The sequence below is a fragment of the Lepus europaeus genome, chromosome 15 (assembly GCF_033115175.1).
Source record: "Lepus europaeus isolate LE1 chromosome 15, mLepTim1.pri, whole genome shotgun sequence".
Lineage (NCBI taxonomy): Eukaryota > Metazoa > Chordata > Mammalia > Lagomorpha > Leporidae > Lepus > Lepus europaeus.
This window is the reverse complement of record NC_084841.1, coordinates 58,691,370-58,705,911: the sequence shown is the minus strand read 5'-3', so window position 1 is coordinate 58,705,911 and position 14,542 is coordinate 58,691,370. Positions and strand designations below refer to the sequence as shown.

Sequence of the window (14,542 nt, the reverse complement as noted above, 5' to 3'; positions counted from 1 at the left end):
TAAATTTAAGAACTATTGCTCTAGAATGCTGCCCAATTAAAAGTGTTCAGCACATGTATTATTGATGTTTCTGAGTAGTTGTACTTTAAGAAACCACTGAGGTTTTTGAAATGTATTAATAACCTTTCAACAAAACAGGTTTACCATGTCTTCTGAATATATCAAGCTACAATCATTCTGATTTCCCAATGTACATCAGGCTGAAATTTGGGAAACTGATGAATTCCCTTATCTATAACCTCTTCTAGATTGGCATGTCTCATGTGACAAAATACAGCAACACAACAGATGTCACAGGCCAGCCCTCATCACGTACCATGTTAGGTCTTAGCCCTATGCTACTGGAGTACCTCTGAAAAAGAACTGTGGCACTGTAAATTAGGCTCTCTAGGTCTGCCCTGGCAACTGATAGAATTTAACTTTCTGGTTAACTGCAAACTCTCTCAACAACCTTTCAACCAATCCTTCCTGTCTCTTTTGAGAGAAAAGGCTCATCAGCAAAAATATCACTTATCTCTATCTTGGGCTAATACATACTCTTCCCCACAACTACCTTTCCTAATGCTTTAGAATAGGAGTTACTGGCCGGCGCTGCGGCTCACTAGGCTAATCCTCCGCCTTGCGGCGCCGGCACACGGGGTTCTAGTCCCGGTTGGGGCGCCGGATTCTATCCCGGTTGCCCCTCTTCCAGGCCAGCTCTCTACTATGGCCCGGGAAGGCAGTGGAGGATGGCCCAAGTGCCTGGGCCCTGCACCCGCACGGGAGACCAGGAGAAGCACCTGGCTCCTGGCTTCAGATCAGCGAGATGCGCTGGCCGCAGTGGCCATTGGAGGGTGAACCAACGGCAAAAAGGAAGACCTTTCTCTGTCTCTCTATCCACTCTGCCTGTCAAAAAAAAAAAAAAAAAAAAAAAAAAAAGAACAGGAGTTACTATGCACCATAGATCCCAGACACCTTCTAGTAGATCTCAGACCTCCATCCATTAAGGGACTGAAAGTTGCCTAGATAATAATTTTGTTCTAATAATTGTGTCTTGTTATACACAGCCTTCTTTTAAATATGTCTAAACTGTGATAAATGTACATAGAAATTCCCTAGTATAATTAAAGTTCACAGGGACTGAAAGAGAGGCTGTTTAAATGATTTACATGAACTAGTTCTTAAGGTTCTATCTTTCCTACTCAGCCCAACATGACCATCACCCCAATTGATTAGATTAGATGAATTTTACCAGTAAAGGATAGAAATAAAACTTTAAATCTAGATTCCAATAACATAGTAACCTGCCACTGTAAACTCCTGAAGTTTTATTAACCGTTTACTCTAACCTTAAATATATTTAAGTAAATACAAATATATTGAAGTAAACATAAATGATCTACACATTTCCTAGTAATTCAGATCAAAAGCTTCCTCCTCTTTTAAATAACTTTCCATAGTATCTTAAATGTCATGAGAGAAAAATCACCACTAAAGACAATTTCTCATTTTAAGAAATCGTAATCATTTATACAATCCCTTCCTCACAGTAATACGTTACATAAACTAGAAATCAGTGATTTCACACTACACATTTTGTGTCCAAATTTTTCTCAGGGAAAATATGGGAAAAGAACTTTTTTCTTTGTTAATTTTTTAAAAAATTTTTTACAAATTTATTGTTTAAGGAATACAAATTTCGTAAGTACAACTTTAGGAATGAAAAAGAGCTTTTAATTTCTTGTTTTACCTCAACTATATTATGCATGTGAGGAAGCAGGCGATCCATTCGAACTTCCAGCAACATCACAAGTGCCCGGCACACATTTTTCCGTACCTCCGGTTCTTCATCACCAGCCAATGCAAAGAGATTCTATTGTACAAGAAACACATTGCTTTCTAGTTTTAAAATTCCAATATTAGAAACATGTATACACAATAATGTGCAATCTGTAACCTGGTAACATTGAAAGAAACTCTAAGATACAAAAATGACTGAATTAATTGGCCTACAGTATTTGATTATAAATAAAACAACAGAAATATGGAGTAACTGCCAAAGATTATGAAAAGCCACTCTTTCTGACAGAATATTAGTTGTGTTTTAAGGCAATTTTAGTTTTTAAAAATGAAACCATGTCATCTGGACACAGGAGGCATTTATCCAGCTCACCTGGAAGCAGAGATATTCATCACAACACAATTTGATCTACCTCTCACTATTCTGAATGTGGTGATGGCAGGTTCAAGTTCTGTAAAAGCACCCACAATTGGGAAATTAACACTGACCATTTTCACAAACTAACCCCAAATTGCTGCTGCTCACCAAGTCAACTATTGAAAAAAGAATTTTCAGTCAGGTACTGACATCAAAGTTAGTAGAAGTTAGGTTAACCCCTAGCCAGTGAGGGATCTGAATTTGGCTTTCAAGTCTACACTCACTGCAGTCTACCAAAAAGCTTTCACTACAAAAACAAGCAGGCTCTTGTAGAGGTTACAAGCAAGGTTGAGAGAAGAAAAAACAAAAAACAAAGCCTTCCTTACCTCACTCATGAAGTTTTACTTTACTTAGACAAACACACATGCATATGTGCATTTAAAAGCAGTAAAAAGGTCATTTAAAAAAATTAAGTTAAATCCAATGTGTCCCATTGCCTTTTTTCAGGAAACCACAGAAATGTCTCTAAAATGGAACCTGAAACTTTATTACAAGAAAGACAAAGGAGAGGTTCAATGATTAAATGTAATAGCCTATGAAGCTACTGTTGTAGCATTAAAGAAACTTTGGTTTCCCCAAGTCTTGTTTCTACATCAATCTCAAAACTCTGTAGGTAACCAGGTATTTCATGTGGCAAAAAATAAAACTTTCCACAGCAAGTACTACTGATACATTAGATATGCATCTTACATTATATTCTATTCAAAGATTTCACTAATTTACTGTAGAGAACAGCAACTGGTTTGGAGGAGTGTCCAGTGCCATCACCCTGTACTTTTCACTGTTACTACTGTAATTTGAATGGACACTAATGTGTGACAGACATGCATTAATAACCAATATACTTTTCAACAGTGTTCTGTCAGACTTAGCAGACCTAAGTCACAGAGGATCACTGGTAATTGAATAATTAATCCACTTATTCATCCAATAAATTATCACTGAAGACCTAGTATGTGTCAGACATTTCTTCCAGAGGTTTACTGCCTTGTGGGATGGACAGCTGGCTCAATTTTATAGAAATAATAAACAGTAAAAAAATGTTACTTGGTGAGTATAGTCTTGTGGAATTCTTATTTTGAGAATTTCTGAATTTCATTTCCTTGTAAGATGCTGGTGTGTCTATCATTCTCTTTATTGAGCTGTGAAAGAATACCAACCAAATATCCTGGTGTAATAGTACAACAGAGACTACTATTACTTCTAAAACAACCAACATAAAGTGTTTATTCCATGACAGGCCATTTTCCAATTTATTTATAGCTACTAGCTTTATAATCCAACAGGGTAGGCCAGTTATTAGCTCATTTACAAATGACAAAACAGAAAGCATCAGTTAAGTGCCCACAGTTACACAGCCACTAAGCTGAGATGTGGCATTTGAGCCCAGGCAGTCTTACCCCAGACCTCTACTAGCAGACACTACACACTACCACCTTAAATCCCAACAAGACTGAAAACATCTTGTAGGGCATAAAATTTACATATCCCTAGCATCAAGCACACAGTCCGATTCATAGTAGGGACTCAGTAAAACAACTCATTTGAACTTGTGTCTGCAGGATCCTTCTTAGATGCTCAGATTGGGGTTGGTTAATTTCTAAGTGCTAACAAAAATAACATGGTACCCTTCCCCAATCTATTCTTACAATTTCCTGACTGCAGTTATCAGTTGAAAAGCAATGAACTAATTTTCACCTGATCAATAAAAAAGTGGAAGTTATTAACAAGCTATAATAATCAGTCCTTTCTACTGCTGTGTTTGAAAAGGAATTGTACTGCTTATGTATGGTTTATGGCCAGAACTTGCTGCTCTTCATGTCTTTCTGCTTGTACACTGAGATTAAGTTAAATTTTCCCCTGAAACCTCTAATTTTATAATAGAAACCCAAAGAAACAGAAATACAGTCATGCATTGCTTAGATGTGTTCTGAGACATCCACCATTAGGGGGATTTTGTCAGGGTGTGAACAGGATATACGCACACAAACCTAAATTAAATGGCACAGCCTACTATATACCAAGGCTATACGGGGGGGCCACTGTTATAAAAGTTTGCTCTTGATCAAAACATAATTATGTGGTACATGACTGCACTGTCTCTTTAGTCTGTAACTTCCAATTCCTTACTGAGTAACTTACCCAACCTCACCATTTCTCCATGTTTCAAATACTATATGCAAGCTGAGTGATTTAATTTTCACGTGAAACTTGAACAGTATACTGATAGATATTTAAATAGTAATCAGATAATACAAAGCACCAAAATCGATGTTTGTATCATGATACCAGTAGAAAAAAATAAGTTTTTATTTTCAGCTACAAAAAGAATCTATACTGTATTCAATTTTAATGCTATCAGAAATAATACTAACAGTATTTAATATTTCCAAAAACAAAGTGGGGAGAGCAAATCTTACCTCAATAAAAGAATCAATGTGCAACATCAGAGCCTGAGTCCTACTGATGATAAACTGATTGACACATGCAACAGCATGAGACCTAGGGACAAAGTATAAAATGTTAACATATGTTCACGGTAACTTTTCTGACTACAAAAGACTGGTAAAAACATAAATATTCACTCATAAAAGTATCACGGAATACATAGATCCATATGTACACACATACATCTAAAAAAATGAATCGAATCTCTGTGTATCAAAAAAGTATGTGAGGGGCCGGCGCTGCACAGCAAGTAAAGCCACCACCTCCAGTACTGGCATAGCATAGGGCACTGGTTCGAGTCCCAGCTGCTCCACTTCAGATTCAGCTCTCTGCTGTGGCCTGGGAAGCCAGAAAGATGGCCCAAGCACTTAGGCCCCTGCACCTGTGTGGGAGACCCAGGGGAGGCTCCTGGCTCTGAATCAGCGCAGCTCTAGCCGTTGCAGCTAATTGGGGAGTGCATCAGCAGATGAAAGACCTCTCTCTGCCTCTCCTTCTCTGTGTAACTCTGAGCTTCAAATAAATAACTAAATCTTTAAATAAAAAAAGTATGTGAATGATAAAGTGAAAGATGTTAAGTTGCAGATTAACACTATACCTTAGTCTAAGTAGGTGAACAATGGCTAAAAGGGAATGTGCAAATTTTTAAAGGCAGATTCCTCTGTAAAGAGTAGGTGCTTGGGAGAGGGACACACTTTGTTATATATGCCTAGTGTTCTGGTACATTCTCAGTTCAACTTTTCTGGGCCACATTTACTTCCCACTGCCATGACTTTTCCCCTAATTCAAACATGATCTTTTAAAAACTGTATTTATTTATTTGAAAGGCTGAATTATAGACAGGCAGAGGCAGAGAGAGGTCTCCCAACCGATGGCTCACTTCCCAGATGGCCACAACAGCTAAAGCTGTGCCGATCCCAAGTCCAGAGTCAGGAGCTTCTTTCAAGTCTCCCACGCGGGTGCAGGGGCATGTGAACTTGGGCCATCTTCCACTGCTTTCTCAAGTCATAACAGAGAGCTAGATTGGAAGTGGAGCAGCCAGGACCTGAACTGGAGCTCATATGTTGGTATTGTAGGCGGCGGCAGCCTTAACTGCTACAACCACAGTACCAGCCCCCAAACCATGATCTCTTACCAGAGTTACTGCAATAGGATCTAATTGGTTTCCTGATTTCCACTGTGTCAACCCCTATTACAACCTATCTGACACACATGAATAAAAAGACCTATCTATACTCTTGTTCCAGTAAAAACTCATCTACTTTTCCTGCAAAAGGCCAAATGGTAAATATTTCAATCTTCAAAGGCTATATAAGACCTCTGTTACAACTTTATTTAGATACAACCTTTAAAAATATAAAAATCATTCCTATAGGACTGGCACTGTGGCCTTTGATGCTGGCAAAACATATAGGTGTTGGTTTGAATCCCGGCTGCTCCAGCTCCCTGCTAATGCACCTGGGAAAGCAGAGGAAGATGACCCAAGTAATTGGGCCCCTGCACCCATGTGGGAGACCCAGATGAAGCTCATGGCTTTGTTCTGGCCCATGTCTCGCCATTGGGGCCACTTGGGGAGCAAACCAGAGGAAGGAAGACCCCTCTCTAGGGCCAGCAGTGTAGCTTAGCAGGTTAAAGCCACCACGTACAGAGCCGGTATGAGTTTCAGTTGCTCTACTCTCAATCCAGCTGCCTGAGAAAGCAGCAGAAGATGGCCCAAGTATTTGGGCCCCTGCACCTCCATGGAGACCCAGAAGAAGCTCCTGGCTCCTGATTGGCCCAGCTCCACCTGTTGTGGCCATTTGGAGAGTGAACCAACAAATCGAAGATCTGTCTCTCCTCCCCTCCTCTCTATAACTCTGCCTTTCAAATAAATTAAAAACAACAACAACTTAGCTACAAGCCATAGGCCAACTCTGGCTCCACGGGTCAGTTTGCTGACCATTAGCCTAGGCACTGCTTTATGATGGAGCTTCTGCTTTAGCCCCTAATTCCAGGGCCTCTTCACTTGCTGTTCTTCACTGTGATTTTTAATGACTTAACCATTGGGGCTGGCGCCATGGCGCAGTAGGTTGATCCACCTGCGGCACGGGCATCCCACATGGGTGCTGGTTCTAGTTCCAGCTGTCTCTCTTCCAATCCAGCTCTCTGGGAAAGCAGTAGAAGATGGCCCAAGAAGTACTTGGGCCCCTGTACCCATGTGGGAGACCAGGAGGAAGGACCTGGCTCCTGGCTTTGGATCCATGCAGCTCCGGCCATTGCGGCCACCTGGGGAGTGAACCAACAGAAGGAAGACCTTTCTCTCTGTCTCTCCCTCTCACTGTCTGTAACTCTACCTCTCAAATAAATAAAATCTTAAAAAAAATAAAATACTTAACCATTGCAGAGAAACTCCTATATAAAATACCTCCTTGAACCACTGTCTAGGCCCTAGTCTTATTTTTCCATTGTATTTGTCACAAACTGAAATTACTTTATTGTCTGTCCTATCTGCTGCCTCTTCTGAAATACGAGCCACATGAGAACTTTGATACGTTGTGACCACTGTGCCAAAACAGCTGTTTTTGGTTCAGCAGTTAAGGCAAATTCACATATAAATATTTATTTGATGGAAGATCTAATACCTATAATAGTGATACTAATACACACACAAGGGAGCTCAACCACTTAAATGTGTAACACAAAGTAAACGTTATAGTCTGCTTTTCTCATCTACAAAGTAAGAACACTACAACTCACCTATTTGTTGTGAGGATTCAACTAAATGAGCTACTATGTTACATTTTGGCACAGCAGAAAAATGGGACAGAAAATAAAAGAATATGACTTTTAAAAAGGCTTTTAAATCAAGAACAAAAATCTTTTAACTTGTATTTCTTCATGTGCATGTGGGGCAAAATTTAAAAGGTAGAAGTTTCACCTACTTCATCCTCCACAGGCATAAGCCACTAGCATTTCCCAAATAATTTTAGAAACCTGAAATTGGGTACTGTTTACATTTTTACATGAGAAGTCCCTTGTACCTCATGTCTTTTTTGTAAAAAGCTTATTAAACATACTTCTGTATGTTAATTTTCCTAAGCATTGTCAAACAACTAGAAAATTTACCATTTACAATAGTACCAAATAATGTCCAGAAATACATTCAATAAAATGTTCAAGACCTCTACAGTACAAATTGAGACCTACTGATTCAAACATAATTCTAGTGTAAATTACAACAAAGCTTTTCATAAAACAAAAATGCTAAGGGTCGGCTTTGTGGTACAGCAGGTTAGCTACTGCCTACAATGCCAGCATCCCATATATGGGTGCTGGCTTTGCATTCTGGCTGCTTCTCTTCTGATTCAGTTCCCTGCTAATGTGCCTGGGAAAGCCACGAAGACAACTCAAAGTGGTAGGGCCTCTGCCACTCATAAGAGATCTAGATGAGTTTCAGGCTTCTGGCTTCCTCCTGGCCCAGCCCTGTTCACTGTGGCCATCTGGGCAGTGAACCAGCAGATGGAAGATCTGTCACTCTGCCTCTCAAATCAATAAATAATTCTTCCTACTGTTGTAAGCTCTAAATACTAATTCCCCCCCCAAAAAGGAATCAGACATAGGACAGAAATGTAAATGATAAACCTAGAATCCTATGTCTATCAAAACACTTCTTTATATTACCTGAGCAGTAACAAAGGAAGAAAATTTATTCTTGGTACATATCCATATACTTTAGTCTATTTCTTAATTAGATTTGTCCAGACACGTAAGTGGTATTTTTTCTGAATATTTTTGCAACATGGTTTCTTCTCTACAGCTTTTTAAATTAAAAAACTCTTTTCTTTAGACCCTCTGAGACATTTAGTAAGCTCAGAGTAAATTCCACTAAACTGGAGATAGCCCCTTTCTCCCTATTTTTAATTTGGGAGACTGAGAGACAGAGCCAGCTCCCATGGATTGGTTCACTCCCCAAATGCCTTATGATTGCTGGGAATGAGCGGGGCTGAGCTAGAGTAGGAGATGGGAACACAATCCAAGTCTTCACTGCCAGGCAAAATGTTCCCAGAAGACAGTCTTAATTCTAATTTTTCATCCTGGACTGTTAGTGCATTTTTTAAATTAAAAATATTTTTAAAATTTGACAAATACATACAGATCAGAGTGAGTGAGCAAACTCCCATCTGCTAGTTCACTTCCCAAATGCTCACAACTGCTCTGGATGACCCATGGCTAGGAGCTGTCAATGCAATCCACTGTGGTGGCAGGAACCCGATTACTAGAATTATCACAGCTGCCTCCCAGGGTCTACAATGGCAGGAAGCTGGAATCAGGACAGGGAGCCAGGAACTGAACTCAGGAATTCTGTTCTGGGACTTGACCATCTTAAAACACCCCCTTTTGTCTGTGTACTTTAGGCCAACTACTGTTTTTGAGTCTTCACATATTCTTGTAAGACGAACTCCTGAAATACAAGATTTCAAAAGATTCTTTCAAAAGATCTGCCAAATTTACATGTTGTAAAACTCTAGTCCTTATTTTCATTCCACTCAGAGAAAAAATATAAAGTTTCCTTCTTATAAGTAGCAACAGTATGAAAAATTTCTTCCAAGCTGACATTCCAGAGTACAATTTAAAAAATAAAAAATCTATTCTCAATGTTTGAGCTCTAATCAGTTAATTTTTAAAACTATTTCCTTCCTGGGTAGTAATTCATTCTAATATCTGTTAGAAGCTTTGCTGCGATTTGATAAAAGCCTCAATAGCTCAAATATTTGCACTTAAGTATATCAGAACTCAACTGAGAGCTATGTTCATCCTACTAACGGGAAATAGCAGGCCCCTAAATAGACCTACATACACAAGTAATCTCTGGTCACATTGCCAAAGCCATAATTCCACGTAGTGCAGCTTAGACTACTACAAGCTCCAATGGCCACTTGAACTAATAATGTCGGCCTACACACTAAATTCCCACACTAGGACTCCTGACCGATCACCGGCAGACACTGCATCAGCTCTACTTTAGATAGTATATGATGTTTTCTTATTCTGTATAAAACCATGCAGCACTGACAACTGGAAGCAACAAAATGCTCCATCAGTAGATGGAGCAACGACATCCACAGAAATAAGCCCTTGGTAGAGTCAATGAAGATATTAAAACTATAGTTTGATAGGATAGCTTATGACAGTAACTCAAAAGCTAATATTCTAAATATTTCAGCCATTATACAACAGGGATACAACCAAGATACAGAAATGAACAAAGCAAACTAGGTTCATTTCAGGATTAGTCAGCTAGGCCTACTATGTGATTTTAGGGATGTGCAGAAGCTCTGCCACCTTCACACCAAAAGATTCTTCTCATAATTAGATGTGAAACTCTAAGATATGAAACTCTTCAATTAAAAGTACTTGATTCAAATGAGAACATATTCTCATTTAAATTCAGTCTATTAATCACAGGATGGAGAAAACAGAAAACAGGCCTGCACTGGCCTAAAAATGAGGGCACATCACTAAGAGGATATTAGATAGTGTATACTTCAAAAAGTTCCTGAAAAATGGAATTAAAATTAACTTTGTTTTGTTGTAAAAAATTTCAAAGCTCCTACAAAGAGTTTTCAAAGATTTCATGGAAAATACATGAGAAAAACTGCACCGATTTCAAAATTTTTTTTGCATCAAGATAAATGTATCTTTTATTTCCATTTTTTGACAAACAAGAAAGATCTGTTAATTTATCTGAAAGGTAGAGTGACAGGGAGAGGGAGATAGAGATCTTTCATCCACTGATTCACAATGGCCACAACCAGGAGCTTCATACGAGTCTCCCATGTAGGTACAGGGGCCTAAGTACTTGGCCCATCTTCTGCTGCTTTCCCAGGCGCATTAGCAGGGAGCTGGATCAGAAGTGGAGGAGGCAGGCCTAGAACTGTGCAGACTCCAGGAGCCAGGAACTCCATCCAGGTCTCCCAAGTGGATGGCCAGGAGCCCCAGGACTTTGAGGCATCATCCGCTGCAGCTCCAACCAATGCTCCGACACGGGATACCGGCATTCCAAGCAGTGGCTTAACCCTCTGCATCACAACACTGGCCCCTCCACAAACTTCTTAAAGTACCTTTGAATGCTTAAAAGTGCAAAGAACTCACAGTATTACATTTGATAATCTTGTCCAACTCCAACAGATAAGTATACCCATCTGTTTTACTGGAGGAATTATTACAAAGACACAAAAATGAAGGTGTCTGAGCTTGGCAAGACTGGTAACTTAAGATAACAGACAAACAATAATCTTGGCCTTAAACAAAAGGACTTAAACATGATCTTTAAGTATCACAAACACAATGAACCACAGAGAGGGTAGAGAATTATATCATACATTAAATGGCAACATTTCAAGGGTTTCATTATTAAAGCAGTATGTTTCATTATCTAAGTTCGCCTTTGTGAAACAGCCAATCTTTTGCTAATCACAAAAACATTAGGTAAAGTAATATAAAATAAGGCAGCAGTTAGGTTTATATATAGTTTATAAATTAATGCTGATTTTACCTTATTTTGGGGCTACTATGCTTGAAGAACTGCAAAAATTTGGGAATCATGATGTTGAGAGGACGATCTAAAACATCGCTATCTAAAATCTCAGCGGAATCTTCACATATCTTCTGAAGGGCACCAAATGCTCCCTGTAAAAGACAATAGCTAAATTATTAGACTTCATTAAAAATGAAGGCATTTAAAAGCAAAATACTAATTTGTAAGAAAAATTTTTGAGATTATTAAATCTAACCCCAAAACCTCACTCTCCTAAAAGTCTTGTCAATTTTAAGATAACACAAACGTCTCTTACTAAATACCAGTTTGTTAAAACTGAATGTAAAACCACACTGATACAGTGTATTTAGCCATTACAACACTTTCTTGGGGAAGCATACAGTAAGTTAATACCATTTAAAAATTACTTATATAAACCACTCATTGGGGCTGGCACTGTGGAGTAGTGGCTAAAGTCACCACCTGCAGTGCCGGAATCCCATATGGGTGCTGGTTCAAGTCCTGGCTGCTCCACTCTGATCCAGCTCTCTGCTACGGCCTAGGAAAGCAGTAGAAGAAGATGGCCCAAGTCCTTGGGCCCCTGCACCAGTGTGGGAGACCCAGAGGAAGCTTCTGGCTTCTGGCTTCAGATCAACACAGCTCTGGCCACTGCAGCCCACTGGGGAGTAAACCAGTGGATGGAAGACCTCTCTCTCTCTCTCTGCCTTCCCTTCTCTCTGTGTAACTCTTTCAAATGATAATAATAATAAAAAGGCAAAACAAACAAACAAACAAAGCACTAATTGGGTAACTAGAAAAAAAATCTGTTGAAAGGGCAGGCAGTTAAAACAGCTGCCAACTATTTCATTCTAACCATTTTTATATCAAAGGGGACAATCCAAAGCCCTTGGACATAAAATATAAACCACCAGTTACCTCAACTGTTTATCTTCCAGCTTATGGTTTCAGCAGCAGCGACTTGGTGCTTATTCTTGCTGGTATAGTTCACTTAAAAAGTGGCCAAAAGAAGGTAAAGTCTCTTAAGGACACTCGAAGTTCCTTTTAGAGTTTATAATAACTTAATTTGTGTATTAAGTTTAAAATGGCTACCAGTGAGTATTATGGTTTTTTGGGGAAAAAAAGTTTCAGTTCTGAAAGCCTATTATACTCAAATTAAATGTCAACTTATCCCCTATGACAAAACAAAAAACCACAATAAATATTTCAACTGAGAACAAAGACTTAGCAATCACCTCATAACAAAAGCTGGAAAACCCACATCTTTAGTTCAGACACATGGGCTACTGCTTATTAAAAGCACAACTTTATGTAGTAGTAGTGGCTCCACAATTTTACAATTATTGCAGTTTAAGTTTATTTTGGAAAGTGCTTGTTTAAAATTTTGATGTTTTTGGGCTGGTGCTGTGGCATAGCAGGTTAAGTCTCTGCTCGCAGTGCCAGCATCCCATTGAGTGCTGGTTTGATTCCTGGCTGCTCCACTTCTGATCCAGCTCTCTGCTACTGCCTGGGAAAGCAGTGGAAGACAGCCCAAGTGTTTGAGCCCCTGCGCCCAAGTGGAAGACCCAGAAAAAGCAACTGGCTCCTGATCGGCCCAGCTCTGGCCATTTGGGGAGTAAATCAGCGGATGGGAGACCTGTCTCTCCCCCTTCTCTGTAACTCTACTTTTCAAATAAATAAAATAAATCTTATAAAAAATTGTTTTGGTCTTTTATGTTTACCATGATACCAAAGCACTGTTTGTATGTAAACTGCTACATGATGACTAATTCTTCTAAGTCAGTCTTTCTGTAACCTTGTAAATTCAAGGCATTATTTTGTGTTTGTGAGTATGAAGGATACCTTTTTTTCCTTTTAGGGAGACAGAAAGCCACTTTATAAACAGTATTTTGCTGACTCTCCCTCTTTCCTTTTCCTTCCCCAAGACACACCAGGCAATAGACTACACAGTCATAAGGCAACCTGATTTCATTCTGTACGGTTATTCCTGTGCCTCTCTGCCTCCTAGCCCCACTCTGTTTTCAAACAGAACGGAATCATTGTTTTGGAAAGTCAAAACACCTAAAATGGTTTCCATTTCAATAGCTTCTGCCCAAACTGAATGCTGCAAATGAAAGAGGAACTTAAGCCCTTACTGACAGTGAGAAAGTATATAAGAAAGCTATACACACGTCCTCTTACCTTCATGAATGGTCCATGGTCAAAATCAAGAAATCAGTTAATGCCTGACTACAGCATGACAAGTTAAGATATACCTAAGCTATGTCATTTAATAAGAAGCAAAAAACCTAAAACTATCGAGAAACTAAAAGAGTGCTCATGGTCTGGGATTTGGTAAATCTCAGACATCTTTAAAAAACATCACATCAACTGATTTTGGCAACAGCTATTTATTATATATGTACACATTCAAGAGCAATTTCAGAATAGATGGTATATAAATAGTAAAGAAGTTTTATAACATAATCATTATAGAAAAGCTAATATAAATTATCACAAATGTAAAACAAAGGTGACTTTAAGGTTCTAAATTTTTTTTCTAAAGATTTATTTTTATTTGAAATGCAGAGCAACAGAGAGAAGAGAGAGAGAGAGATCTCACACCCTCCCATCCACTATTCCATTTCCCAAATGACCCCAACAATGAGTCTAGGCCAGTCCAAAACCAGAAGCCAGAAACTCCACCCTGGAATCCCATGTCAGCACTAGGGACCCAAGTATTTGGGCAATCATCACTGTCTTCCCAGGCAGATGAGCAGGAAGCTGGATTGGAAGCAGAGCAGCTGGGTCTCGTTATGGGATGCTAGCATTGCAAGCAGCAGCTTAACCGGCTGCTGAGCTCCAAGGTTTCTAAGTTTTCCTTAGGGGTTCCTAATACACAACATGACAATAGAAGAAATTATATATGAAGCACATATCCTTACCTCACAGGTGTTATAATCTTCAGAATCCAAGAGGCTACAGAGTTTTGGTAACAGATCAGGCCAATTCTGTAATTCTCCCTTGGATGCTATGGTTGTAATCAGAATACCTTGAAAGAAAACATATTTTTAGGACACTTGACTGCATTGTTATATACTACCATTTGAGCAGCTGTGTGTAAATATCCACATTTTTCAAAGTCTCAAGTCAGCCTAAGATTTCCAAATCTATAAATAATAACCACACCCATACTATCACAGCATATCTATGAGAAAGCCACAACATAAAGCAGATCTAATTCTAGTCTCCCAACACATCACCCCTAAGTTTTTGTCAGCTTCCTCCCCCCCACTTAAACCAGGTGGGTGTACAAAACGGTGCAGCTTGCTTTTCTCCAATAAGGCCATGGGTAGCTCCAAAGTATCAGTGCAGTATTATGGATG

At 39.1% G+C, this 14,542-nt stretch overlaps 1 protein-coding gene across 3 annotated transcripts in view; it reads right to left on the bottom strand.

Moving 5' to 3' along the window:
• TNPO1 (transportin 1) overlaps positions 1-14,542 on the bottom strand; it is a 93,167-nt gene that overhangs the window by 28,712 nt on the left and 49,913 nt on the right. For all 3 annotated transcript variants that reach the window (XM_062212230.1, XM_062212231.1, XM_062212232.1), the window contains exons 5-8: positions 14,102-14,208; positions 11,178-11,311; positions 4,618-4,699; positions 1,730-1,852 (exon numbers count right to left, since the gene is read on the bottom strand). In XM_062212230.1, coding sequence (XP_062068214.1) covers positions 1,730-1,852; positions 4,618-4,699; positions 11,178-11,311; positions 14,102-14,208 — 446 coding nt within the window. The remainder of the gene's footprint in view (positions 1-1,729; positions 1,853-4,617; positions 4,700-11,177; positions 11,312-14,101; positions 14,209-14,542) is intronic.